This window comes from Schistocerca cancellata, chromosome 10, assembly GCF_023864275.1.
Source record: "Schistocerca cancellata isolate TAMUIC-IGC-003103 chromosome 10, iqSchCanc2.1, whole genome shotgun sequence".
NCBI lineage: Eukaryota > Metazoa > Arthropoda > Insecta > Orthoptera > Acrididae > Schistocerca > Schistocerca cancellata.
Genome location: NC_064635.1, coordinates 317912 through 342997, shown reverse-complemented (window position 1 = coordinate 342997; position 25086 = coordinate 317912). Strand labels below are relative to the sequence as shown.

The following is a 25086-nucleotide window of genomic DNA, read 5'->3' as shown; positions in this document are numbered from 1 at the left end:
GTTCATAAATATTTTTCAAAGGCATATGTATTTTGCAGTGCGTGATTCGGTAACTGGTATTGCTGCAGTAGTGTGACCAAGTTAGCATAATAGTTTTATTTTTCAGCTTTTGACGCAACATATTTTGACAAATAAAAAATATGCACCATATTGTAACATTTGTGAACAATAAATGTTATGTTTGACCTGTGCTTTAGACAGTGTTACTACTCAGGGACCATATACGTTGAAAGCATCGATGAAGGCTGTTAATCATTTGAAATCGATTTGCAAAAGTAAATAAAGAAAAGATGGTTTTGCGACTGGTTGCTGCTTATTTGGTAATTTTTATAAATGAAGACTCAGAAGGAAATAATCGATAGTGATGAATGACGTACATCTCTGATCATTGTGCATTCTGTATTTGTCACATAGTGATCATTGGATTTAATGTGACCCACAGACCATTATATACTGTTGTGAAGTTCTATATATGTGTGAATACGCGGAAGTCAGGTGTATTTTACCTTTTATTTTTCAGTGTTGTGATTTGGTATCTGATTTGCTACAGCTGCAATGGAGGAAACAGAGGGGACTTTCAGTGACGTTTTAATGGATTCACATAATACACAGGTGACACAGCTTGGTCATGGGTTACGCCCATTTACAATACGTGTTCATTAAACGCGCTTGTCAGAAGAACGACTATGTCTGTCATAAATATGTGTATGATTTGTAGACAAGAGAGACCTCGAGAAGAATACTACATTTCAGCGATGGAATTTTAGAAGAATGCACTGCAGAGGAGGTTTGTGTCGCTGAATCTGACGGGAAAACTTCGGACACCGTTGCGGCTGTCGATCCGGTATGTTACATATCTGTAACTTTATCACTATATTAATTACGCGGTTGAAATTGACACCGGATTTCATTGTAAGGTCACAGGACAACAAAGTAAGTTATATACTTAATATTATATGTATATTGACAGATAATAATGGTAGAATTCACTTCAATATGAGATGTGAATAATACTCCTTGCCTCATCCCACATTCGTCGGCAATACATCTCGTGCCATTATTCGCTGTACAAAAGTAGAACGTCTACCTTTGTCCCAATGGTAGACGTGTGCATGCAAGGTATATTGAAGGAGAAATGAGCCAGCTTGTGCTAGTTCGCACCCCAGACAAGTAAACAATCGAAAGGCTCGATACGATGACATACCGTGGCGTCAGTGTGTTTACAACTCAATAACGGATTCCGCCAGAGTTGCCCTTAAATTTTAGAGTATATTTTTGATTCTTTTTACGAAAAATTTCAATCATTGTGTTAACAAGCTTATGTCACCGTAATAGTCTTTTCAAACACTTTCGGATGCCGTTATACAAGTACATCATTATGTTAAAAAAAAATTGCTTCAGTATCTTGATCAATACAGAATTTCAAGCTACTTGGTGTACTATCATTTGCCAAAAACCTTGTTTTATATCTGGAATTGTTCACAAAATAAAATGGGTGTTAAGCTTTCCATGACTCACTGTGTATAACATCATAAATGAAGTCCTCTCTGAATTAAACAATAAGATGCCTTGCAAGGCATTTGATTGTGGGGAGGGGGGGGGGGGGGAGGGGAATAAGATGTACACTCCCACTTCCACAGATACATTTTTGGAATCACTGCAGAAAGTATAAGATTCCATTGACCAAAAAAAAAGTTAGGTACCGAATCTACTGTTATTTCTGATCTTTGTAAATTATTTATAGAAAAAAGATGTAGTAGCACCCTGAAATAGATAAGGCTGTAGATTTGGGTTGCATACTGCTTTCTGGTATTTTCACAATTAAAAATTTTTCCTTATTGCGCTCTGACATATGACCACTCAGCAATTTCTCTGAGTGTTTCACTGAGCCGAGCCAGGTGTTGTTTTTTAACAATGACAGACTTATGTACTCCAATTCTCTCAGTGCATTATAAACTGTTCAACAGATCTATGCAGGTGATAGTGATGCAGACAGTTTGGGACACAGTTACTGTAGTAAAGATGCAGGACGATGAGACGTTGGGATGCTCGCACTTACGTGACCTTGCTGGAAAGCTACACTGTTGACATTATTCTTACACCTTGCATTTTATAACTAGACGAGGAAAGCTTTTTGCTGGGGTCGCAAGGACTGATCCCTTCATGTACCTTTCATAGTGGACTGGTCAGATTTGTCCATGTGTTCTGCCTCAGACATATTCCAGAGCTGTAGGATTTGAACATCCAGTCCTTCCCACATCCACTCGGGTGGTGTAATATGGTCGCATACACTATGGTCGGACTGCCCACACAACTGTTTACCTACCTGTGCTAGTGGGTGGGTATTTAAATGTAGGCTATTCCAGCAGGTAGTCACGTATGATATCACTGCTCTGGGCTGTGAATGGCAAATTTCCTGAACCTTGCCTTCATCAGCATCTCAGTCTGGACTTTCTATCTCTCGGCAGCTGCAGGTATTACCCATATGTATTTCTTTTTTTATGGTTCCCTTTTCACTTGATGGATAAGTAGATTTGGCCGCATTTTCAAGTTCGATTATTGGACGTTGTTGATCAAACTGTTCCTGTTTATGTGGCCAGTAAGTAGATGCCCCTCTTCAGTGTCAAATGTCATTAATATGAGATTACAGCTACACAATCTTAACTCTGTAATACTTTGTTAAATTATTTTACTAATTCGCCAGGTGGAATCTTCCAAATTGGCCGATATTTTGGCAGGTAGCTTCCCGCGTGTACTCCAGTTGCTAGATGGCACTGCAGCTTCCAAAACAGTGGATCAGCTACTCTCTGATATATCGGCAGATCTGGAGGCTTTTACCCAGCCACCACACTGTAAACTATTCGTATAGTGTAGGTGTGGCGTTGACAAGTGTGGCGATTTCTTTTGTAGTCGACGATGTCCTGGGGACCGTGGCTGTGGCACAAGGCAGTCTCTGCTGGGTCCACTACCCTGCGAGCCTGCGACTATGTGGGGGAAACACTTGCCGACTTCTTTGGAATCACTACACCGAAGTATCAGCTCGAGATTGATGAGTACAAGAGGATGGTCCGAGAGGTAACAAAATTGACTGATTTAGGAAGAGTCTGTGTCCTAAATATTGTGATATTGCCAGATGTAAAGTAAAAAGTATTGTCTTAATAGAATCTCTTCATTTAAATTTTAGGGTAGGAAGCTAAAAAATGTAATGCTGACAGATGTTAAATGTCACTGCTAAAGTCGCTGCCTGCCCAGTTCTTGTATTTCTTCATTTGGCATACTGAGTGAGCTAATATTTTCAAAGAAACTGACAGCTTTAAATGTTAAATCTTTTTAAAATTTTCCCCCATTGCCATGAATGACATTAAGTTCAAGAGTAATGTAAATTCCCAGATGGAATAATGCATAAAATAAAGGCAACCGCTCACCTTTAGCAGACTGCCACGTGAGGTAGATACGCTTAACAGAACACAGTAGCGCACAATGGAAACTTCAGGTATGAATAGCAATAATGTATGAAAAGATAGATTGCCACTTAGCATAAAGAACACACATTAAGTAGCAGACAGATACAATTAACACTTAACACAAAGCTTTCAGCCACAGCCTTATCAACATAAGAGAAACAAACACCATTCTTACACACAAGCAAGCGCACCTCGTGCACACGTGACTGCCAACTCTGACAGTTCGAGCCAGAACACAGCTATCGTGTGGGATGGAAGTAGCAATCGGGAGGGGCTGGGGAAGGGGAAGGAATAGTAGTGTTTGGGTAGTGGATGAGAGGAATACGGTCTGACGAAGTGTGCAGGGACTAGAATGTCAACAGGCAAAGCATCAGGATTTTGTGGGACATGGAAGTGAGGAAAAGGGACTAAAAAAGGAGAGGCCTCACCCTGCGGTAACATACTGTCCCCACTCCCTCCACCCAACAGTTTCCTGTCCTGTCTCCATCCTGTCATCTACCCCCAGTTCTTGTCTAGCACACACTTTGTTTGCTACCCTCTGCCAACACAAATCTCCATCTTTCCTTGCTCCTTTCCTTTTTTCTTTTTACCTCACTTCCCTGTAGGCCAGACTAATAGGTCATTTAAGTTAAGGTACAAAGAACATAGAAATGTTTATCAGCGTATAAATTTTGAGAAGCTAGATGTAGCCATGGATATTCGTGAAACTGCCACCCTCCCTGTGCCCTCCGCCCCGCCATTAGATATGGATGAGGATCCTGGAACTTTGCATATGCAAGATAAAGGCAAGAAAGTGGATCTACTAGAACTGGGTGTACAGAAGTATTATACATTAAATGAACAGCTTACAGACAACGTGTGTGTGTGTGTGTGTGTGTGTGTGTGTGTGTGTGTGTGTGTGTGTGTAATCCAACTTCTACATCATTTCAGTGCAGTAATGTGTTCATTGTAAGTAAGTATTATAGTAGTTCTTGTTCATTCAAAAAAGACTATCGTTCCACTTGGGACCTGTGGAATGGTACATTAGCTTATTTGTTTGAGTTGTTAATATTTGTCATGTATTATTGTTTTTCTGACATGTTCTACATCCTGGAGGACCTCCTCACTATGGCTCAATTGGAATGAAAGTAAATCTAATATACATATGAGAAACAATAGTGGCCCTAAAATAGCCTTATAAAAACTAAGTTCTGTTTAAAATACATTATTACATGTGATGCAGCTTTACAACAAGATCAAAGGGCCTCCCTGGTTCATCTGCTGAACTGATTTCAAGCATCGTCTGTGTCCAATGAACATCCTGAGCCAGATGCAGTTGCCTGCCCTGTTTTAGGGGAAGCCTCTCAGCCTACAAGATGTGGGCAGTCTCAGAGGGCGGAATTCTTGGTAGTTGGTAGTTCCAACTTTAGGCACATAATGGCAGTCCACGATGATAATGGCTGCCAAGGAGGGGAATTTACATAGTATATGCTCTGCGTACATGCTGTGAGGAGTCATTCCAGATGTAAGTCGGGTGCTTCTGGATACCATAAGTACAGGGTGCAGTGAGATGCAGGTGGTGGTTCATGTCAGCACTGTTGGAATAGATTCTCACTGGTTTCGGGTAGTTAGCTGACGTAAAAACAAGCAGTCGTGCTTGTGAGATGAGGGGAGAGCTTATTGTCTGTGACATAGTTGACAGGACTGACTGTGGATCTTTAGTACAGAGCTGAGTGGATCATCTGAATCAGAGGCTGAGAGTTCTGTGACGATGTAGGTTGCAGATTCGATGACATGCATCACAGAGTGATGGTTGTTGGGTTCCGTTCAATAGGTCAGGGGTCTACTACACACAGAAGTGCCTACAAGGGCATTGGACGATTCCTTGATGAGACGGTCTCAGGGAAACTTAAGAAAGGGCATCAGTCTCAGAGTGCAGTGCAAACATAGGGTGAGAGTAGACTTAGGAACAATAACTATTGTAGTTGTAAACTGTTGTAGCTGCATTGGGAAAGAACCAAAGCTCTAAGCACTTACAGAAAGTGCTGAAACTCAAATCGTTATGGGTACAGAAAGCTGGCTAAAGATGGAGATAAGTTCAGCCGAAATTTTTGCATAGGACCTCACTTTGTTGTGGGAGGATAGACTAAATACAGTTGGTGGTGGAGTGTTCATTGCTGTCAGAAGTAGTTTAACTAGTAGTGAAATTTAAGTAGATTGTTCCTAACAGTTAGGATGGGTAGAGGTTATATTTGACAACCAGAATAAATTAGTAATTGGTTTCTTTTACAACCACCCCCCTTTCCCCCTAACTCAGATGATTTAATTGCGGAACAGTTCAAAGAAAATAAGTCACATTTCAAATAGGAACCCCACTCATTCGATTAGTTCCTGGTGACTTCAGTCTAACCTCGATATGTTGGCAAAAAATAAGTGTAGTCAAGGGTAGGCATAAAACGTTGTCCAAAATCGCACTGAATTCTATATTCGAACATTATTTTCAACAATTAATTCAGCAGGCCACTCAAAGTACAAAATGGTTTCAAAGACGTACTTGACATCTTAGCAACAAATAATCCTAAGGAAATAAGGATCATCATAACAGATGCAGGGATTAATGACAGCGAAGTCATTGTAGTAAAACTGAACACCATAATATACAAACCCACAAAAAAGTCTATTTAACAGAGCAGACAAATTCGCTTCATGTCTTCCAAAAAAAGACAATCTCCACTCCTACCAATGTGATGATGTAAGCATAGTCTAAATCTGGTCTAAACTGAAAGTAGTATTGACAGCAACTGAGAGGTCTGTATCAAATTAATAAGGGATGGTATTGGCCCCTCATGGTACATTAAAACAGGTCAGAACACTGCTGCAGAAGCTATGAAAAAAGTGTGGCAAATTTAAAAGAATACAGAATTAGTGAAATTTTATAGGAACTTGAAATTTAGCGCAAATTTCAGTGTGAGATTCTTTTAATAGTTTCCACAGTGACACTCTGCCTTGAATTGGGACAGAAAATCCCAAGAGATTATGATCTTATGTGAACCATACCAACAGCAAGATGCAATTGATATCTTCACCATGTGATAGCAATGGTAATGTTCCTAATGACAGTGCAACCAAAGCAGAGTTATTAGACACAGTTTTCCAAAATTTCTTCATGAAAGAAGACAGAGTAAGAATTCCAGAATTTTAACCAAGAACTGCCAAGATGAGTAATTTAGATGTAGATATCTTTCGTGTAGCAAAGCAGCTTAAATCAAAGGCAAGGCATTTGTTGCAGATTGTGTACCAGTTGGATTCCTTTCAGAGTATACTGATAAAGGAGCTCCATACTTAATGATCACGTACAACTGCTTGCTCGTCAAAGGATCTGTGTCTAAAGACTAGAAAGTTGCACAGGTCACGCCATTGCTAAACAAAGCAGATAGGAGTAATCCACTGAATTACCGACCTATTCTGTCACGTGCACCACAATCTGCAGTTGGTTACATCCTGTTCCGCAGAGGCTGCCGCAGTATCCTCTTCAACATTTGAACGAGGCCTGCAGGCATACACACAGTGCATAGGGTGATGCTTCCCATCCTTTTCCACCATTCTGCTAAGGAAGTACACCCCCTCCCCCCACCCTGGGGCCCACGGATCTTTTGTGGGTACGTGTGTTGTATGCCCGGGGCCCCGAGCGGTTTCTACTCTCCTGGGCTTCATTCCCTTCCCTGTACAGACCCCTTCGCATCCTAACTCCCTGCCTTCTTGACCCCCCTCTCCCCTTTTTTACCTCGGTGTTTCCCTTTATAATGACTCAACTATTCCCTTGGTTCTGCTATTGATGTCTCATTTTTCCATTCTCCCCTTTTTTCCATGAGATTTGACCTCCCCTTCCCCCCCTGCGGGTTCGGGGGTTAGAATAGGCCCGCGGTATTCCTGCCTGTCGTAAGAGGCGACTAAAAGGAGTCTCACATGTTTTGGCCTTATGTGATGGTCCCCTCTCGGGTTTGACCTCCATCTTTCTAAATTATTCCGAAGAGCGAGCCAATTGGGGAAGGGCGCCTTACATGGTGCACTGTATCCGTCGTGCAATTAGACCTTTAGCCGGCTTTCACGTCGTTGCAATGGTGTCCCGCTCGTTTTCGATCTTTAGGGCGGGGATACGTCCCTGGGTGCGATTACCACGCTGCCCTCTGCAGTGTTTCTTTTAACTGCGACGACGACCTTGGACAGTTTTGCACCTAAGATCCAGCACAGTAGCCAGTCCGTTGTGGTGGGGCCGCCATGTACCCTCTTGGTTGTAGCCCCCTGACAACACAGGGATCGCTCTACTGATGCCTGCGCCGTTAACTCCCCACGTATGCCAAGGAGTAGATGCCTATCCTCCTGGGGTATCAGGACTCCCAGCAACGGCCATCCTGCCAGGTGGCCTTTGCTGTGGCTGGGTGGCGCCCATGGGGAGGGCCCTTGGTCGGAGTAGGTGGCATCAGGGCGGATGACCCGCAATGAAGCGTGGTACATCATCTCTCGCTGGCGGCCAGCCGCCAGCAGTCTCTAAGCGTTCTCGGGCTCAATTTAATGCTCAGAAGTACGATCCGAAAACGTTCCCCTCCCTGGCCACGCCGTGGGAAGAGCGTAAGTCCCAGGATGGAGGTAACAGTTATTCGCCCCGATTCTTAGTTTGCACGAGAGCTGATGGGGAGTCTTTTCTCTCCACAACGCCTCAGTTCTTCGTCGAGCATTTAGAGGACAAGTTTGGGGAGGTGGAGGGCTTGTCTAAAATGCGCTCTGGCTCAGTACTGATACAAACGGCATCCTCCGCCCAGTCACGCAGGTTACTTGCTTGTGACAAGTTGGGGGATGTTAACGTTACTATTACTCCACATAAGAGTTTAAATATGGTCCAGGGTGTTATTTTCCATAGGGACCTCCTTTTGCAGTCTGATGACGAGCTGCGCGCCAACTTAGAACGTAGAGGTGTTCATTTCGTCCGGCGCGTTCATCGGGGTCTGAGGGACAATCAGGTTGCTACTGGTGCCTTCATCTTGGCCTTCGAGGGTGATACGTTACCGGAAAAGGTTAAGGTGATGGTGTACCGATGTGACGTCAAGCCCTATATCCCTCCCCCGATGCGGTGCTTCAAGTGCTGGAAGTTCGGCCATATGTCTTCCCGCTGCACTTCCAGCCTCACATGTCGAGATTGCGGACGCCCATCTCATCCCGATACTCCATGTGCCCCGCCTCCCATCTGCATCAGCTGCGGGGAGCACCATTCACCTTGCTCGCCAGACTGCAGAATATTCCAGAAAGAGCGCAAAATCATGGAATATAAGACCCTGGACCGACTGACTTATACTGAGGCCAAACGGAAATACGATCGATTACATCCAGTGCGAATGACAACTTCCTACGCCGCTGCTACAACACCTGTGCTAGCCCCATCAGTTTCGCGCCTTCCGGCCAGATCGACGAGTGGTACAACTCCTCCTGCCCCCTTGCCAGTGGGGGGCTCTACACACCGGGTTGCTCCTGTGCCACCTACCTCAGGAGCAACACCATCCCCCCCATCGGGGACGTCGGTCCCCGCTTCTAAGCCGGAGAAGTGTCCAACTTCTTCGGCTTCTCACGCTCGCAAGGGGTCCCTTGGGTCCCTCCCTTCCCAGGTTTCCACCGGCGGGAAGGCTGACGATCGACAGTGGCGTAAGTGCCCACAATCTGCAGGTCGAAGGGCTTCCCGATCCTCCTCAGTCCCGGAGACTGAATCGGTGAAGCCCTCCCAGCCAGTTAAACCCAAGGAGCAGCGTGAGAAATCAAAGAAGAGCAGCTCTAAGCCCAAGGAACGCGCGGTGGTAGCCACCCCATCGCAACCTTCTAGCTCTGCGTCTGAGGACGCGGTGGAGATTCTGGCGTCCGCTGAGGACCTCGATCTCGCCGGTCCCTCAGACGCCGTGAAAAGCAATAGCACTAGCACGGGTGCTCAATCGGAGGCAGCAGGTGACCCAGCGGCGTAATCTGCCGTCCCAGTCCCGGCACGCCTTTCTCAGCCATGGACAAACCCATCCTCCAGTGGAACTGCAGCGGTTTCTTCCACCATCTAGCTGAGCTCCGCCAACTTATCAGCCTTCACCCTTTCCTCTGCATTGCTCTGCAGGAAACTTGGTTTCCAGCAATGCGCACCCCCGCCCTCCGTGGCTATCGGGGTTATTATAAGAACCGAGCAGCTTATGAAAGGGTGTCTGGTGGCGTCTGCATCTATGTCCTTAACTCTCTTCACAGCGAGTCTGTCCCTCTACAAACAGCTTTAGAGGCTGTCGCTGTTAGGGTGTGGACGCCGCAGGCTCTTACCGTCTGCAGTCTTTACCTTCCACCGGAGGGTGATGTCGCGCAGCATGTCCTGGCTGCGCTGATAGCCCAATTGCCGCCACCTTTCTTATTACTGGGCGACTTTAATGCCCATAACCCTCTATGGGGTGGGTCAGTGGCAACAGGTCGAGGCGCCACCGTTGAGCATTTATTGTCGCAGCTCGATCTCTTGATTTTGAATGATGGTGCCTCCACACACTTCAGTGTGGCGCATGGCACCTACTCCGCCATTGACCTTTCAATCTGTAGCCCTAGCCTCTTACCATCTGTCCACTGGAGTGTGCATGACGACCTGTGTGGTAGTGACCACTTTCCGATTTTTCTGTCACTACCACAGCGTCACTCTTCTGGGCGCCCTAGCAGATGGGCTATGAATAAGGCTGACTGGGACTTGTTCTCCTCCACTGCCGCTATTGAGCCTCTCTCAACTGATGCCATTGATGCGGTGGTTACATCGGTCACCGCCGGCATCGTCACTGCCGCCGAGTCTGCCATTCCCCGTTCTTCTGGGTCCCCTCGGCGGAGGGCTGTGCCTTGGTGGTCGCCTGAGATCGCTGAAGCGATTAAAGATCGCCGGCGGGCGCTCCAGCGTCACAAGCGACATCCCTCCATGGACCACCTTATCGCCTTCAAACGGCTGCGTGCGCGGGCCCGCCTCCTTATCTGCCAAGGCAAGAAGGAGTGCTGGGAGTGGTATGTGTCCACCATTGGACTCCATGTCACTCCATCGCAGGTCTGGGCCAAGATTCGATGGGTCTTCGGCTATCGGACCCCTGCCAGCGTCCCTGCGCTCTCACTGAATGGAGCAGTTTGTACTGACTCCCGACGTCATTGCAAACCGCTTAGCAGAGCATTTTGCTATGAGTTCCGCTTCTGCGAATTACCCCCAGGCCTTCCGCTCCATTAAAGAGCGGATGGAACGTCGGAGCCTTTCTTTTCGCACCAACGCTTCTGAACCCTACAACGCTCCATTCAGTGAGTGGGAATTTCAGAGTGCCCTTGCCGCTTGCCCTGATACCGCTCCCGGGCCAGATCGCATCCACTGTCAGATGCTGAAACACCTTTCAGTGGACTGCAAGCGACGCCTCCTCGACCTTTACAACCGTCTCTGGGTCGAGGGTGAGTTTCCGTCGCAATGGCGGGAAAGTATTGTCATCCCCATTTTGAAACCTGGAACGAACCCTCTGGAGGTGGACAGCTACCGTCCCATTAGTCTCACCAACGTTCTTTGCAAGTTGCTTGAACGGATGGTGAGCCGGCGCTTAAATTGGGTGCTGGAGTCTCGGGGCCTTCTGGCTCCGTCTCAGGGTGGGTTCCGTAAAGGCCGCTCCGCCACCGACAATCTGGTGAGCCTTGAGTCGGCCATCCGTACAGCCTTTGCCCGCCGTCAGCACCTGGTCGCTGTCTTTTTCGACATGCGGAAGGCGTACGATACGACATGGCGTCATCACATCCTTTCTGCGCTTCATGGATGGGGTCTTCGGGGCCCTCTGCCGATCTTTATCAGAAATTTTCTGTCGTATCGTACCTTCCGCGTGCAAGTCGCGGCCTCGTATAGTTCCTCCCTCGTCCAGGAGAACGGGGTACCCCAGGGCTCTGTCCTCAGTGTCTGCCTGTTTTTAATTGCAATAAACGGTCTCGCTGCGGCAGTAGGAAATTCTGTCTCCGCTTCCCTGTATGCTGACGACTTCTGTCTTTACTATAGTTCTATTAGCATTGCAGCAGCTGAACGTCAGCTACAGGGCGCAGTCTTGGGCTGTAGCGCGTGGTTTTCAGTTTTCGGCTGCCAAGATCCGCGTTATGCATTTCTGCCGGCGCCGAACGGTCCATCCTGAGCTGCGGCTTTATCTTGCTGACGAACTTCTTGCTGTGGTGGAGACCCACAGGTTTTTGGGTGTCCTTTTTGATGCCCGGTTGACTTGGCTGCCTCATATCCGGCAGCTTAAACAAGCGTGTTGGCGGCATCTCAACGCCCTGCGTTGTTTGAGCCACACCCGCTGGGGCGCCGACCGATCTACCCTGTTGCGGCTCTACCAGGCGTTAATCCAGTCTCGCCTGGATTATGGGTGCCTAGCTTATGGCTCAGCATCCCCATCTGCGTTGCGGGTGCTGGACCCAATTCTCCACAGCGGGATACGCCTTGCCACTGGTGCTTTCCGCACCAGCCCTGTGGACAGCGTCCTAGTGGAGGCAGGTGTACCTCCACTGCGGTTCCGATGCCAACGTTTGCTGGCCGCTTATGCTGCCCATGTTTTTAGCTTGCCCGGGCATCCAAATTATCGTGTCCTGTTCCCGCAGTCAGTCATCCATCTGCCAGACCGTCGGCCCCGGTCGGGTTGTCCGATTGCCGTACGCATCAAGGAGCTTCTCTGCGGGCTTGGGTTTTTCCCAGTTCCACCTCCTTTCCGGGCGCCTCTGCGTACATCCCCGTGGTGTGTTCCTCGCCCTTGCCTTCGGCTCGACTTGGCACAGGGCTCGAAGGACTCGGTCCCTCCTGAGGCCTTTCGCCGCCGCTTTTATTCCATCCTGGCCACGTATCAGGGCTCTGGAATTGTTTACACCGACGGTTCGATGGTTGCTGGTCGTGTCGGGTATGCGCTAACTCTAGGGGACCATTCTGAACAACGGTCCTTGGCGGCTGGCTGCAGCGTTTACACTGCTGAGCTAGTCGCCATCTTTCATGCCCTAGAGTATATCCGCTCCTGCTCAGGTGAGTCCTTCGTTATCTGTAGCGATTCCCTGAGCGGTTTACGAGCTCTCGACCAGTGTTTTCCTCGTTCTCGTCTGGTGATGGCTATCCATGAGTCCCTGCATACTCTTGCGCGTTGCGGCCGCTCTGTGGTCTTTGTGTGGACCCCCGGTCATGTCGGTATCCCGGGCAATGAACATGTTGACCGCCTGGCGAAAGAGGCCACGAGTAAACAGTCTCTGGACATTGGCCTCCCAGAGACTGATTTGCGGGCAGTCCTCCGCTGAAAAGTTTTTGCGCTTTGGGACGCTGAATGGCGCAATCGGATCATGCCCAATAAACTCCGTGCCATCAAGGAGACGACGACTGTGTGGCGGTCATCCCTGCGAGCCAACCGCAGGGACTCTGTCGTCCTTTGTCGGCTCCGCATTGGCCACTCCCACCTGACACACAGTTATTTACTGCGCCGGGAGGACCCTCCTGTATGTCGCTGCGGGGCGGCTTTGACAGTGGCCCACATTTTGTTGGCCTGCCCCCTTTAAGCTGTGGTCAGGCAGACATTTGCGCTGTCTGATACGCTCCCTGCCCTCTTATGGGATGACCCTGGTATGGCTGACTTAGTTTTCCGTTTTATTCAGGCAGGGGGTTTTTATTATTTACTCTGAGTGTTTGTTCTGCCCTTTTGTGTTGATTCTGGCCATTGGCCTACGATTTTACGCTGAGTTTTTAATGTGTTCTCGGTGGTTGGCTTTTCCTTTTTATCTCTATGGTCGGCCAACCACTGTCACACTCTGTGTGATTTTAATTTGTTTCGTCTGATCTCTGTAGGAGTATTTCTTGTCCTGTGTCGTCTGACGTCTTTCCTGTTGTTCGTTTTTTATTCTCTTTGGGTGGTTTCCCTTTTTTTTGGAAAAAGGGACCGATGACCGTCGCAGTCTGGTCCCTTTAATCCCCCCCAAACCAACCAACCAACCAACCAACCAACCTCGGTCTGGCACACAGTTCTAATCTGCCAGAAAGTTCAAATTTAAGTTACTCATAATTGTAATCTACAAGTATTTAGTTGAATCCGTAACCTGTATATTTTTGTGATTTATTGTGTAACCAAAGTTTAGGGGAATACTTTTAGTATTCGTGTGTATGACTTCACACTTTATTATTTAGAGTCAAATGCCACTTCTTTCACCATACAAATATCTTGTCTAAATCATTGTGCAGTTGGCTTCAATTATCTGATGACTTTACAAGACGGTAATAACAGCATGATCTACAAACAATCTAAGAGGGGTGCTCCGATGGGCTCCTTTTTCTTAGAGATAATTCATTATGTTCAAATACAGAATATGTTCCAAAACGCTATTGAAAACCGATGTTAGTGATATGGGTCTGTGATTCAGTGAATTACTGCTGTTTCCTTTCTTGGATATTTGTGACTTGTGCAACTTTCCAATCTTTAGTTTAAAATGCTTTGATGAGCAAGTGGTTGTATGTCATTGTTAGATTGGAGCTATTGTATGAGCATATTCTGAAAGGAACCTGACTCGTATGTAGTCTGGACTGAAAGCCTTCGCTTATTATGCGATTCGAGCTGCTTCGCTACGCTGTGTGTATCTACTTCTAAGTTACTTATGTTGGCAGTTATTCTAGATTTGTAATATTTATGTTAGCCTCTTTGGTGGATGTGTTTCAGAAAAAGTTTAGTAACTCTGCTTTAGTGACACTGTCATCAGCGACATAACAACTGTTATTGCATCGTGAAGGTATTGATTGTGTCTTCCCGCTGCTGTACTTTACGTATGATCAGAATCACTTTGGGTTTTCTGGCAGATTTTGAGACAGTTTGGTTGTGGAAGATATTAAAAGCATCTGATTGAAATTTGTGCTAAATTTCGAATTTCTGTATAATTTCGCCAATCTTGTGGAATTTGCATTCTTTTAAATTTGGCCCCCCCCCCCCCCCGCAAGTGTGTTCTTATCCATTTAGTGGACCAGGGAGGGATCAGTTTCATTGCTTATTAATTTGTGGTGCAGACTCTTAACTGCAGTAAATACAATTTCCCTGAATTCAAACCACATCTGGTGTATGCTTAGTCAGATTGGAAGGAGTGTAGACTGTCTCTTGGATAGGTGTCTAACAAATTTTAAAAAATTTACTTTGCATTTATTTTTGGTGGGTTCTGATGTTATGGCATTCAGTCTTGCTACAACTGGTGGTCACTAATCTCTGTATCCACCATGATGCCCTGTATTTGTTCAGGATTTTTTGTTGCTAGTAGGTCAAGTAATGTTGGCTCTTGAACTAATTATTTGAAATAATTTCCTGAGAAAGCATTCAGTACAATTTCTGACAATGTTTTATGCCTACTGCCGGCTTTAAACATATATTTCTCCCAACGTATCGAGGGCAGATTTAAGTCCCCACCAACTAATATTGTATAAGTGGGGTACCTATTTGAAATGACTCAAATTTTTCTTTGAACTGTTCAGCAACTCCATCATCTGAGCCAAACCAATCATTAATTTATTCTGGTTGTCAAGTATAACCTCAGCCCACATTAACTCACAGGGACTATCCACTTCAATTTCACCACAATTACTTTTGGCAGCAGTAAACACTTGTCCACTGACTGTAATAAATCTGTCGTTTCTGAACACGATTAGGTCCTTTGAAAAATTTCGGCTCAACTTACTTCCAGTTTAGCCAATTTTCTGTACGCTTTGATATTCAGTGCTTTCTATTAGCACTTGGAGCTATGGTTCTTTTCCAATGCAGCTATGACAATTTACAACTACAATATCAATTTTTGCTATCTCTACCTTCCTGTGTTTGCCCTGCATCCTTCTAGACTGACACTCATTTTGTGGTTTCCCAAGACCCTCTAACCTAAAAAAACCACCGAGTCCCTTCCACACAGTCCCCACTACCCATGTAGCCACTTCAAGTTTGTAGTGGACTTCTGATCTATTAAGCGGAACGCAGAAACCCACTACCCAGTGACGCAAGTCGAAGGAATCTGCAGCCTACACTATTTCAGAACCTCCTGAGCCTTTGATTCAGTCCCTCAACTTGTCTCTGTACCAAAGGACCACAGGCTTAGTTCAACTAGCCAGCTGAAACAAGAGAGAATCTCTTCAGATCCGAAGTCACACACATTGTTTGGTACTGGCATGAGCCACCACCCACAGCTGGCAGCACCTTGTGCTCTTCATGGCTTCCAGAAAGACCTTTCCCATTTCTGGAATGGCTGCACGTGGACTCCTTCCCCTTCTTTGCAGCCATATTCCTAAGAAGCCTCATTATTTGTCTAACATTGCAGCTTCCAACTACTAGCAAATCCGACTTCCTCTGGAACAGGAGGAGCATCTTTATCTGGCTCTGCGAAATCATCAGCCACATATAGCACCTGAAACCTGTTTGTCAGACAAAGTGGGGTGACCTTTTGATCAGCCCCATGGGAAGTCTTCAGATTTCTGCCAGGCCCTGGAATGACCTCCCACTCAACCACAAGTGAGAGGTCAGCCTTAGCGCAGGCAGTAACTGGGGCGATCACAGCATTAGACCAAACGGGGGGAGGGGGGGGGGGGGGGGATATGTGGGATGTACTCGACTTCCCTCAGATCCCTATGTCTGACCTCCCTCTCCCCGAATGCCCATTGGCAACAGCTTCAAGCCGTGTGACGGAAGCCAACACAGCCTGGAGCTGTGAGCAAAGGGTTACCAACTGAGCTCGAATCTGTACGCAGCAATCGCAGTCCCTATCCATACTAAAGACAGCCAAACATATACACTAGACAGTTAACAAATGTGGAACTGTGCCTGATAAATAAACATGCATGAAATTAATGACTTTAAAGTAAAGAGCATTTAAACATGTAAGAAATTATGAAAGTAAACTAGGAAATATGCAGATAACTGAAAATAAGTCACTCTCGTCTGAAGCTCGTAGAAACACATTACAAATGAAGGGTGTATTAACGTTATTAGCAGAAGGGCTGCAAGGTACTGTCTCACCGTCGGTCTAACCTACACCCATCACACATCCCATTTTAAGTATCAGGAACACAGAATGACATGCTCTGACTTTGCCAAACAAACTACAGATGATAAAGGAGACCACGAATTTATGGAGGTCTACCGTGGGGGCCTCTCGCAAGGACTCCACTGTTCTGTGCTGGCTCTGCATCGTCCGCACTCGGCTGACTCGTGATCGTCTAATCCGTTGTGAAAATCCATCTCGGTGTCATCGGGCTGCTCATTTGATGCTGGTCCGCATTTTGGACGGGTGTCCTTCATTAGCTGCCCTGGTGCAGACTATTAACTTGTCGACTCGCTACCCCTAGTGTTAACGAACGATGCCTCAGTGGCTGACCTGGTTACACGGTTTACTCGTGAAGGGGGGTTTTCTGTTTCTTCTCCCTCGTTTCTTTCTCTAGGCTCTGTTGGCCTTTGGTAGACCTCGGTGTTTTTTGTCCTGAGTTGTGCGCATTAAGCCCGTCTTTGGTGTGCAGTTCTGTTGACTTGCCTGTTCCAGGTAAAAGGGACTGATGACTTCATGGTTTGGTCCCTTTATAATCATTAAACCAACCAACCTAAGAAGTATTATTATTTTCCATGTGTTCAAACTCCTAGCAAACCCATTTGTGTTTGCCTACCTTGAGACAGGATACAGCAAATTTATCAATAGGTGAAGTGAGCTTCACTGGCTCAAGTTCAGTTTCAATGGAAGATACTGATTAAGGGGTCAGGTGTAACCTCCTGAGTTCTCACGGGTGCCTCCCTCCCCTGTACAAGGCACCTAGTTCTACCATAGCCACTTACGGTAGAGTGGATGAGAAGTGCTTGGATCCTGTACTTGCTGCCCAGAATGCAGTGTTCTTTGGAGAGGATAGTACTACAGGTGTCCCCAGTAAACAGTGCCTGACATTTTGTCTGACACACTTGAGCATGAGCAAGGTGGTGTGGTGGTTAGCACACTGGACTCACATTCAGGATGATGACGGTTTTTATCCCTGTCTGGCCATCCAGATAAAAATTTCCCTAAATCACTTATATTAAATGCTGGGGTGGTTCCTTTGACAAGGGAATGTCTTATATCCTTCCCTATCCTTTCCTAATCCGAGCTCATGCTCTCTCTAATCATCTCATTGTTGATGGGACATTGAACTGTAATGTTACTCCCTCCCTCCTTAGCTGCTGTTCTTAAGCTTCTGGAAATCACTCTAGTTCACCATGTGCCCACGAACAGCGTTCAAAGTGTGTTGCATTCTGACTCGTGCGATGTTTATCTGAACACTACACAGTTAAATTTAAGCTAGTGCCACTGATACTGTTTTAATTCCAATGTCTATTACACAACAGGGATTGCAAGTGTCTTTTAAGACATGAAACTGCAATACCCAACCAGTTGGTTTGTGTAAATAATGAAAGAGAAAACAAGGGATAAAATCTGCAGATTTCTTGAAAATTTTGTTAGTGAGCATAACTTTCAAAAAATTTTCAAAATCGAATTTGTGTAACAATGTCAAAAGAAAGTCTTAATGCAAAACCAATATCAACAGTATTAACTAATCTTTGAGTGGGAAATGGAATGCATTATAACTGTTAAAGTATGTGTAAAAAAGAATATTGCAATACAGATGTTTAATACATAAGATCTACATTTACTTCCCAATCATGAAATTTCAAACACTGGTTCAGAAGCAACAGATCATGGAGTGGGGAAATGTGAAAATATTGCACTAATCACATAAGTACCTACACCGTAATAAGGGGAAAACTATTTTTTAACAAGATCTTCCTGCCAAAGTACAACTCTAACTAGCAGTTTAGCAGAAAATATGTTGCCCTAAATACACGTAACCATCTGAAAATTCTTGAAAATAAGTGTATTTTTTTTCCACATACATAGACAATAAAACTAGGGAAGAGTTGCTTTGAAATGAGGATACTGCTACCAAAAGTTTCTATAAAGTAATTTTGAGTGATACAGTACAAATTTTTTGCTGCATTTACAAATGTTCAAAAACACACACAATAGTATGATAAACACTAAGAAAGACACAATTGATGGAAGAGTAAGCAAAAAATTAGAATCTACAATTTTGAATTGGACATACATGTCTCATGTGGTTTGACACAGTGGAAAATTCCAAGAGTCATGTTGTATTTAAAACAAAACAAAAAAAAGTGAAATGCACAGATGTTTCACGTAGATGAATTCCTGACCTCTAGACTAGCGTACCACAGACAAACATTGCAGCATTAGTTCATCAGTCAAAATAGTGAAAATGATCTAGCACCAACAAGGTACGTCTTTCACCCACTGGCTCAGATTTATTCTCTGGTAGGTGCCTTTGTGTGTCAGAATGTACATCTATTCCAATACTACTCTCCCATTTTCTGCCTGTCCTGTTGAAGTGTGGCACTAGAGGAAAAAGAAGAGCTGGCAGTACTCTGTATAAGCTGGAATTTTGCTGATATGAGGTGTCTTTAGGATGCAGTAATACAAGGGGTACCCAGAAGAAACAAAAATAATTTTTGGTAAGCAGAGCTTTTGTAGCGCCACATTTTGTCACTAGGAGCACAGAGGGAACATTGTAGATTTCGGTAAGTTGAGTGCCCAAGGTCAGGACTAGTTTCGGCAGAATTAATAGTGACAACTGTTCTGTGCAATTACCATTTTTGCAGTGACTAATTTTTGTGAACAGTGTACAGCAGTGAATTTTCGATTTTTACTAAGAAAAAGTGGAACATAAACTCTTGAAATGTTAAAAATGGTGCACAAGGATGATGCTATGGGGAAAATTAGTGTGTTTGAGTGGTTTTCCTGTTTCAAAAATGGTAAAGTGTCAATTAAGAAACCTCGTTCTGGTTGTCCTTCCACAGCCTGACCACAGGAAAGCTTTGTACTTGGAAGTTTTGAAAACATTGCACAGCAGTGTGCTGCGGAAGTGGCGTTATTTGTGGCAGTCGGGTGGCTAATTATTATTATTATTTCCCTTCCCTTCCACCCCCCACCCCCCCCCCCCCCCCCTCAGTGTGACGATGCCCCTGCTTACATTGAACTTGACCAAAAATGGTAGGACCCCTTTTCCTCACTTCCAATACCCAACTGATCTTGCCCCATGTGACTCTTTTGTTTCCTAGAATCAAAATATGTGAAAGGAAAATATTTTGCTGATGTTGCGGAAGTGAAGATAAAACGAGAGGTACTGTCAAGCATCACAGAAGATGAATTTAAACAGTGTTTTGAAAACCTGAATAAAAGATAAGTGTATTAGTGCAATTGGAGAGTACTTTGAAGGATATTGAAGGTTTGTTCTTGATATTTGAAGGTTTGTTCTTGAAATTTGAAGGTTTGTTCTTGAAATTTGAAGGTTTGTTCTTGAAATTTGAAGGTTTGTTCTTGAAATTTGAAGGTTTGTTCTTGAAATTTGAAGGTTTGTTCTTGAAATTTGAAGGTTTGTTCTTGAAATTTGAAGGTTTGTTCTTGAAATTTGAAGGTTTGTTCTTGAAATTTGAAGGTTTGTTCTTGAAATTTGAAGGTTTGTTCTTGAAATTTGAAGGTTTGTTCTTGAAATTTGAAGGTTTGTTCTTGAAATTTGAAGGTTTGTTCTTGAAATTTGAAGGTTTGTTCTTGAAATTTGAAGGTTTGTTCTTGAAATTTGAAGGTTTGTTCTTGAAATTTGAAGGTTTGTTCTTGAAATTTGAAGGTTTGTTCTTGAAATTTGAAGGTTTGTTCTTGAAATTTGAATAAATAAGTTAAAAAAAGTACAGTTCCCTCTGCTTAACTCTTGTGGTGCTGTTTACATGCCTGTGATGAAATGCACAGTTCTTATTTGGGTTTTCTCCAATTTGTCTGTTAATTGTACCAAGCAAGAGTCCAAAAGTGAGGGCAGTTGTGGAAAATTCATCAGTCTTCTGTACACCACCACCATTCATTGATAAAGCACACTTCTCGGATTCTTCCTGGTACCTGCCTTTCGCACAACTAGTGTTATTTCCACCACAAAGCACTCTGGACAAACCTCACTAGCATTGGGTCTCAAATCAGTAGGTAAACGCACTTTCCTGTTAACCTTCTAGTAACCACTTGCTCCACTACCCAATAATAGAAGAAAGTCCCAAGTCAGATTTAGAAAACGAACACACACACACACACACACACACACACACACACACACACACACACACACACGACCCATGTTGTCTCGGAGTGCTAAGGCCTGATTGCAGACACTTCTGTAACTAATTTTTCATTAATAAAATAACAAATACCTGTTATAAAGCATCTGACGGAACTCCTCCATGTAGGAAGAAGAAGAAAAGAAACGACAAGACCTGGAAATGGGTGGATGGTCAGGGAGTGGCTCAAAAGATATTCTGGAGAAGAGTGGTGACATGCAGATGGCATCACTACCGCTGAAAGGTGGTGACTCTGGCAAGGGCACAGCCACACTGAGTTCTGTTGCAGGATCAGAAGACCCCAAGAAATATTGATGCTCTGTTTCATCGAAAATATCCCATAATTTTCTGGACTGAGCAGACATCTTGATGGATTTTGGCAGTACGGGCGAGGAGACTTTCTGTAACGGTAACAGCATGGTGAGCCTTGTTGTACAGAAAATGGAATTTACATTACTTGCAAACTATGCATTGTGCTTGTTGCCTCTGATTAATTTAAAAAATAACTATCTGTTTATGGTTACTGATCGCATTGTTCAACTTCTTTATGTAAAATGTTCTTTTTTGTGTGAACCTAATTTGTAATGCATGTGCTCTGAGAGGGGAAAAATACACATTAATGTCAGCTCAGTATTTGTTTACAAATTGACAGGAAGTAGTACAAACATAAGAAGCGACATGAATTGAAGATCTGTGGATTACAATCAGTACAGTACAATCAGTATGCCGGGAAATCTTTAAACATCACACCTGTGGATTAGTTTGCTAGCTCTTCTGTTTAGTGTATAGCCCAGAACTGAAGGTGTTATCTTTTACAGAAAAATAATTAACTAAACAAATTTTTGGTCTGTGCTAATCTGTCAGGTAGAATAATGTAACAGTAGCTAACATTGTGCTGATAGTGAGTTTGTCATAAAATGCATTACTAGGTACCTGAGACTGTAGCTGTTTCCTCTTTTCACTTTATTGAGTTCCACAAGGGATGAAATGTATTAAAATTTTAAAATCAAGTAAATAATGCCTTATAAAGTGAAATGATCTACTTAAGCACACTTACATACAATCATTTTAATTATAATTTTGAGCTCATTCGTATATTAATTCTTGAGAGCAGAATTGGGAACTGCTGTTATTAAGACATGTAGCTCTTTTTTTTTAAAAAAGGTGATTAAGAAATCCTTACCCTTGCAAGTGACACTTCCCGTTGTTCACATTTTCAGCGTTGTTACGGTGGTACTTTATTTATAAAAATATAAATTTTAGCTGTTAATCAATTTCTAAGTTTATTGTATTGATTACATTGTGTCTATCTACCAGCGCTTTCTCGTTTGGTAAGTTACAGCATCTTTGTTTTTTATGTATATGATTACAGAATGTTATACTCAGAAACTGCCTCCATTATCTTGTCTTGAAAGTTGTATGCATATACATATTGTTCATGCTTATTCTTCCTCACACCTATAAAATCAATTACCCTGCAAGCACATTAGTTTCCTTGTTTTAAGTTTTGTTTCCAAATTTGTGGAAAGTGTTCAAGAAATAAACACACATGTCCAAGAAATTAATCAATCCTACATAATCAGTTTCAAAATTTTACCATAATATTCATATGCTTCTTTAAGTCTTTGTATTTTTATGTGAAAAATATGACACCATTTTGCGGAGAATAAAGTTGTGTATTTTTAATGAACCGAGATACATAACACAACTTCCACAGAAAGCGGTATAATTTAACAGTACAGATGTTTCTTCTCCCCGCCCCATAAATCTATTTATTATGAGAAATGTTTTAGCATCAAAGAGAATTGTGACATGACACAAGGTTTTCCACCCTTACAGTTACCATTAATTTATTCCTATCACTGCCCCCTTCAAAGTTATGAAAATGTTACATATTGCCTTAATTTTTATTATATTTATTTATTTATATATTTATTTTCACTGTAAAGATGGAGGGCATATTACAGAAATGATGCCTCTGTAAGGATGTGCTCCAAACATGGTACCCATGTTCTCAATGCAAATAGTCAGTTACATGTGAGAGTCACTCTCAAAACTCTGATTATCTAGTTAACCTTTTACTTTTACAATGCGAGGATAGTGACAGTGCTAGTGGGAAATGCATTTCAATTTGTTTAGTTTCTCACACAAAATGATGATGATCTGACCCACACCCCATGAGGTGACTGGAGACGTTTGTCACAGAAGTTGAGCCTCGTGCCTGATGGTAGGTACTGTTTGTTGCTTATTTGAAGCTTTCTGGAGGAAGCAGTTTGCACATCGTACAGCTGGTGGCCTCTCTGATGTCGTGTCTTCGACAATTTATTTTCTCTTGGGCTTTAAGCATGAAGACTGTCAAGTGTCTAATACACTTATTGAGTCGGATATAATAGAGATCTCATTTAATAAAAAGCACTAATTCTGCTTATCAGTGGCCATCGTTTCTCAATCTAAATATACAAAGAAAATTGTAATTGATATTGAGCAGTGGCTAATTTACCATGCTTTTTGTCTTGTGGTTGCATGTTTTTGTGTGGGACTAGAAACTGCTGTTTTTGTATTAATATTAGAATTAGGTATAGTAAAAATTTCTAATGTATCACACATAATGAGTATCAGTTTACTGGTACCATCTACAGGGAGTGCTCTGAACTGTGACAGCTTGAGACAGATCCACTATGACAGTAAATAGCGTGTATTCAGTGTGGGACTCTTGTGCAGTAAAGACAATAACTTCGAGCTCTTTCTGTAATAAGTAGTTGAATTTTGATTTTGCTTTTATTCAATGCGATCACATCTTTATTAACAATATTTTTGTCTAAGAAAATACGTGCAGCTGTTCGAATGAATGGGAGTCCCAACAGTATTAACCTTTCTGCAGTTGCGTATACCACTTGTTTGTGTGGAATAAATTGGGGAGTGTGTGTGTGTTTTGCAGACAAAATGCTTATGTAAAGATACCTTATACTGTATGTATATAAGGTGAATTGTCAAATTTTATGTATATTTGACATATTTGTATAAAAAAAGTTGAACTGTATTTTTTGATGTTTGTAACAATCATTATATACAAATAAAATGTTGTAACTCAGTGTTCGGAAAGATTTCTTTGATTAGAGCTTGTTATGTATGTATGTATGTATGTATGTATGTATGTATGTATGTATGTTTGTGCACATATTAAATCTATCCTTTAATGTGTAGGAGGGGCTAAAGTATGGAGCAGGTAAAAAAAAAAGTGTTACTGTAAACTGCTTGTAACAAAGACTCTCGGGCAACATAGATTTATGAAAATAGTTGCAGAGAAATTAAAACAATAAACTAGAACAAAAAAGAACCCATGTGGAAAAAAAAACATCAAAATACACACAGTATTAGGATTGGTATACGTTGTACACATACATGACAATTAAAATACACTAGTATCCTAAATTAAAGCAATAAACTATTTTCCCATACTGTGTCTAATTCGCGATATAATCATTTAAACTTTAAACAGATGTACGTATGTATGTATGTATGATAGTGTTCTGCACGGAATATGGCATTCCGATCAATGGACGACCGTGCCAAAAATAACATCAGGGCACCTATCAAACAGCTTAGTGTTTGCTGGGTAGTCCCACATTCAGTCATTGTGTACAGTCACAGACAGTGCAGTGCAGTCTGATTGGCATCTCCTATGTGTTGGACGGTCACAGAAAGAATGGCAGCATGACAATTGCTTTTGTGTTCCTGGTAAAAAGTGTCCAAGATCTGAAGTATAGAAGTCTCACTGTGATTACTTGGATATTGATGTAATAATGTAATACGACACACTGTACTACATGCATGTGAACATCACATTTCCACTGCAAGCTAGAAACAGTCGAAAAGCAGTCACAAATAACAATGCTTTAATTGTTTCACCGTGATGAGAAAAAGCATTTCAATTGTTGCATGCACATTATCAGCATTAATAAACTAATTATCAACAGGCTACACAAATGAAGAAAATGGTCGATATTATTACGAAAGTACAAATATCCTAAAAGAGTGTTATGATTAGATATATTTAATTTGTTGAGATGTACTGCTGACAAGGGCACATCTACTTTCATGACAACGTTTTTCGAACTCCAACTCACAAGGGACACATGGCTAGCTTGTGCATTCCTGTCGCGCGCATTATCCTCTGCTACTGACAATACACTAAACATTGTGTTGTGCGACAGATCAATAGTTCATTTTTCTCAATAACAACTATTTTATTCGCGATCACACATTTCAGTTTGGCAAGCCGTAGGTGAGTAACCAGTATCTGGCATGTGCCTACCATTCCGCCTGAAGGAACGCTCGTCATTATTTTAATACTGCTCATGTCAAGAGAAGGAATAAAGTTTCCATTCCAGTCGCTCAGTGTTAAAAATACG

At 43.2% G+C, this 25086-nt stretch overlaps 1 protein-coding gene and 1 long non-coding RNA gene across 6 annotated transcripts; both read left to right on the top strand.

Moving 5' to 3' along the window:
* The first annotated feature begins 329 nt into the window (after window positions 1-329).
* On the top strand, window positions 330-23776 carry LOC126106909 (protein FAM177A1). Its single transcript, XM_049913326.1, has 4 exons — window positions 330-612; window positions 719-844; window positions 2911-3075; window positions 20804-23776. The coding sequence occupies exons 1-4, from the start codon at window positions 556-558 to the stop codon at window positions 20987-20989; spliced, it is 534 nt and encodes a 177-aa protein (XP_049769283.1). The 5' UTR covers window positions 330-555; the 3' UTR covers window positions 20990-23776.
* On the top strand, window positions 19531-20687 carry LOC126106911 (uncharacterized). 5 transcript variants are annotated; one of them, XR_007523422.1, is made up of 2 exons: window positions 19531-19803; window positions 19930-20687. It is a non-coding gene; the product is annotated as an uncharacterized LOC126106911 (long non-coding RNA). The 5 variants fall into 5 exon arrangements; XR_007523421.1 differs by having other exon boundaries at window positions 19909-20687; XR_007523418.1 differs by having other exon boundaries at window positions 19888-20687.
* Window positions 23777-25086: the final 1310 nt, after the last annotated feature.

Coding starts and splice junctions, on each gene's coding strand:
- LOC126106909 (XM_049913326.1), top strand. CDS start 556: ATGGAGGAAACAGAGGGGACTTTCAGTGACGTTTTAATGGATTCACAT. Junction 845..2,910: donor CCGTTGCGGCTGTCGATCCG/GTATGTTACATA, acceptor TTTCTTTTGTAG/TCGACGATGTCCTGGGGACC. Junction 3,076..20,803: donor ACAAGAGGATGGTCCGAGAG/GTAACAAAATTG, acceptor TCCTCCATGTAG/GAAGAAGAAGAAAAGAAACG.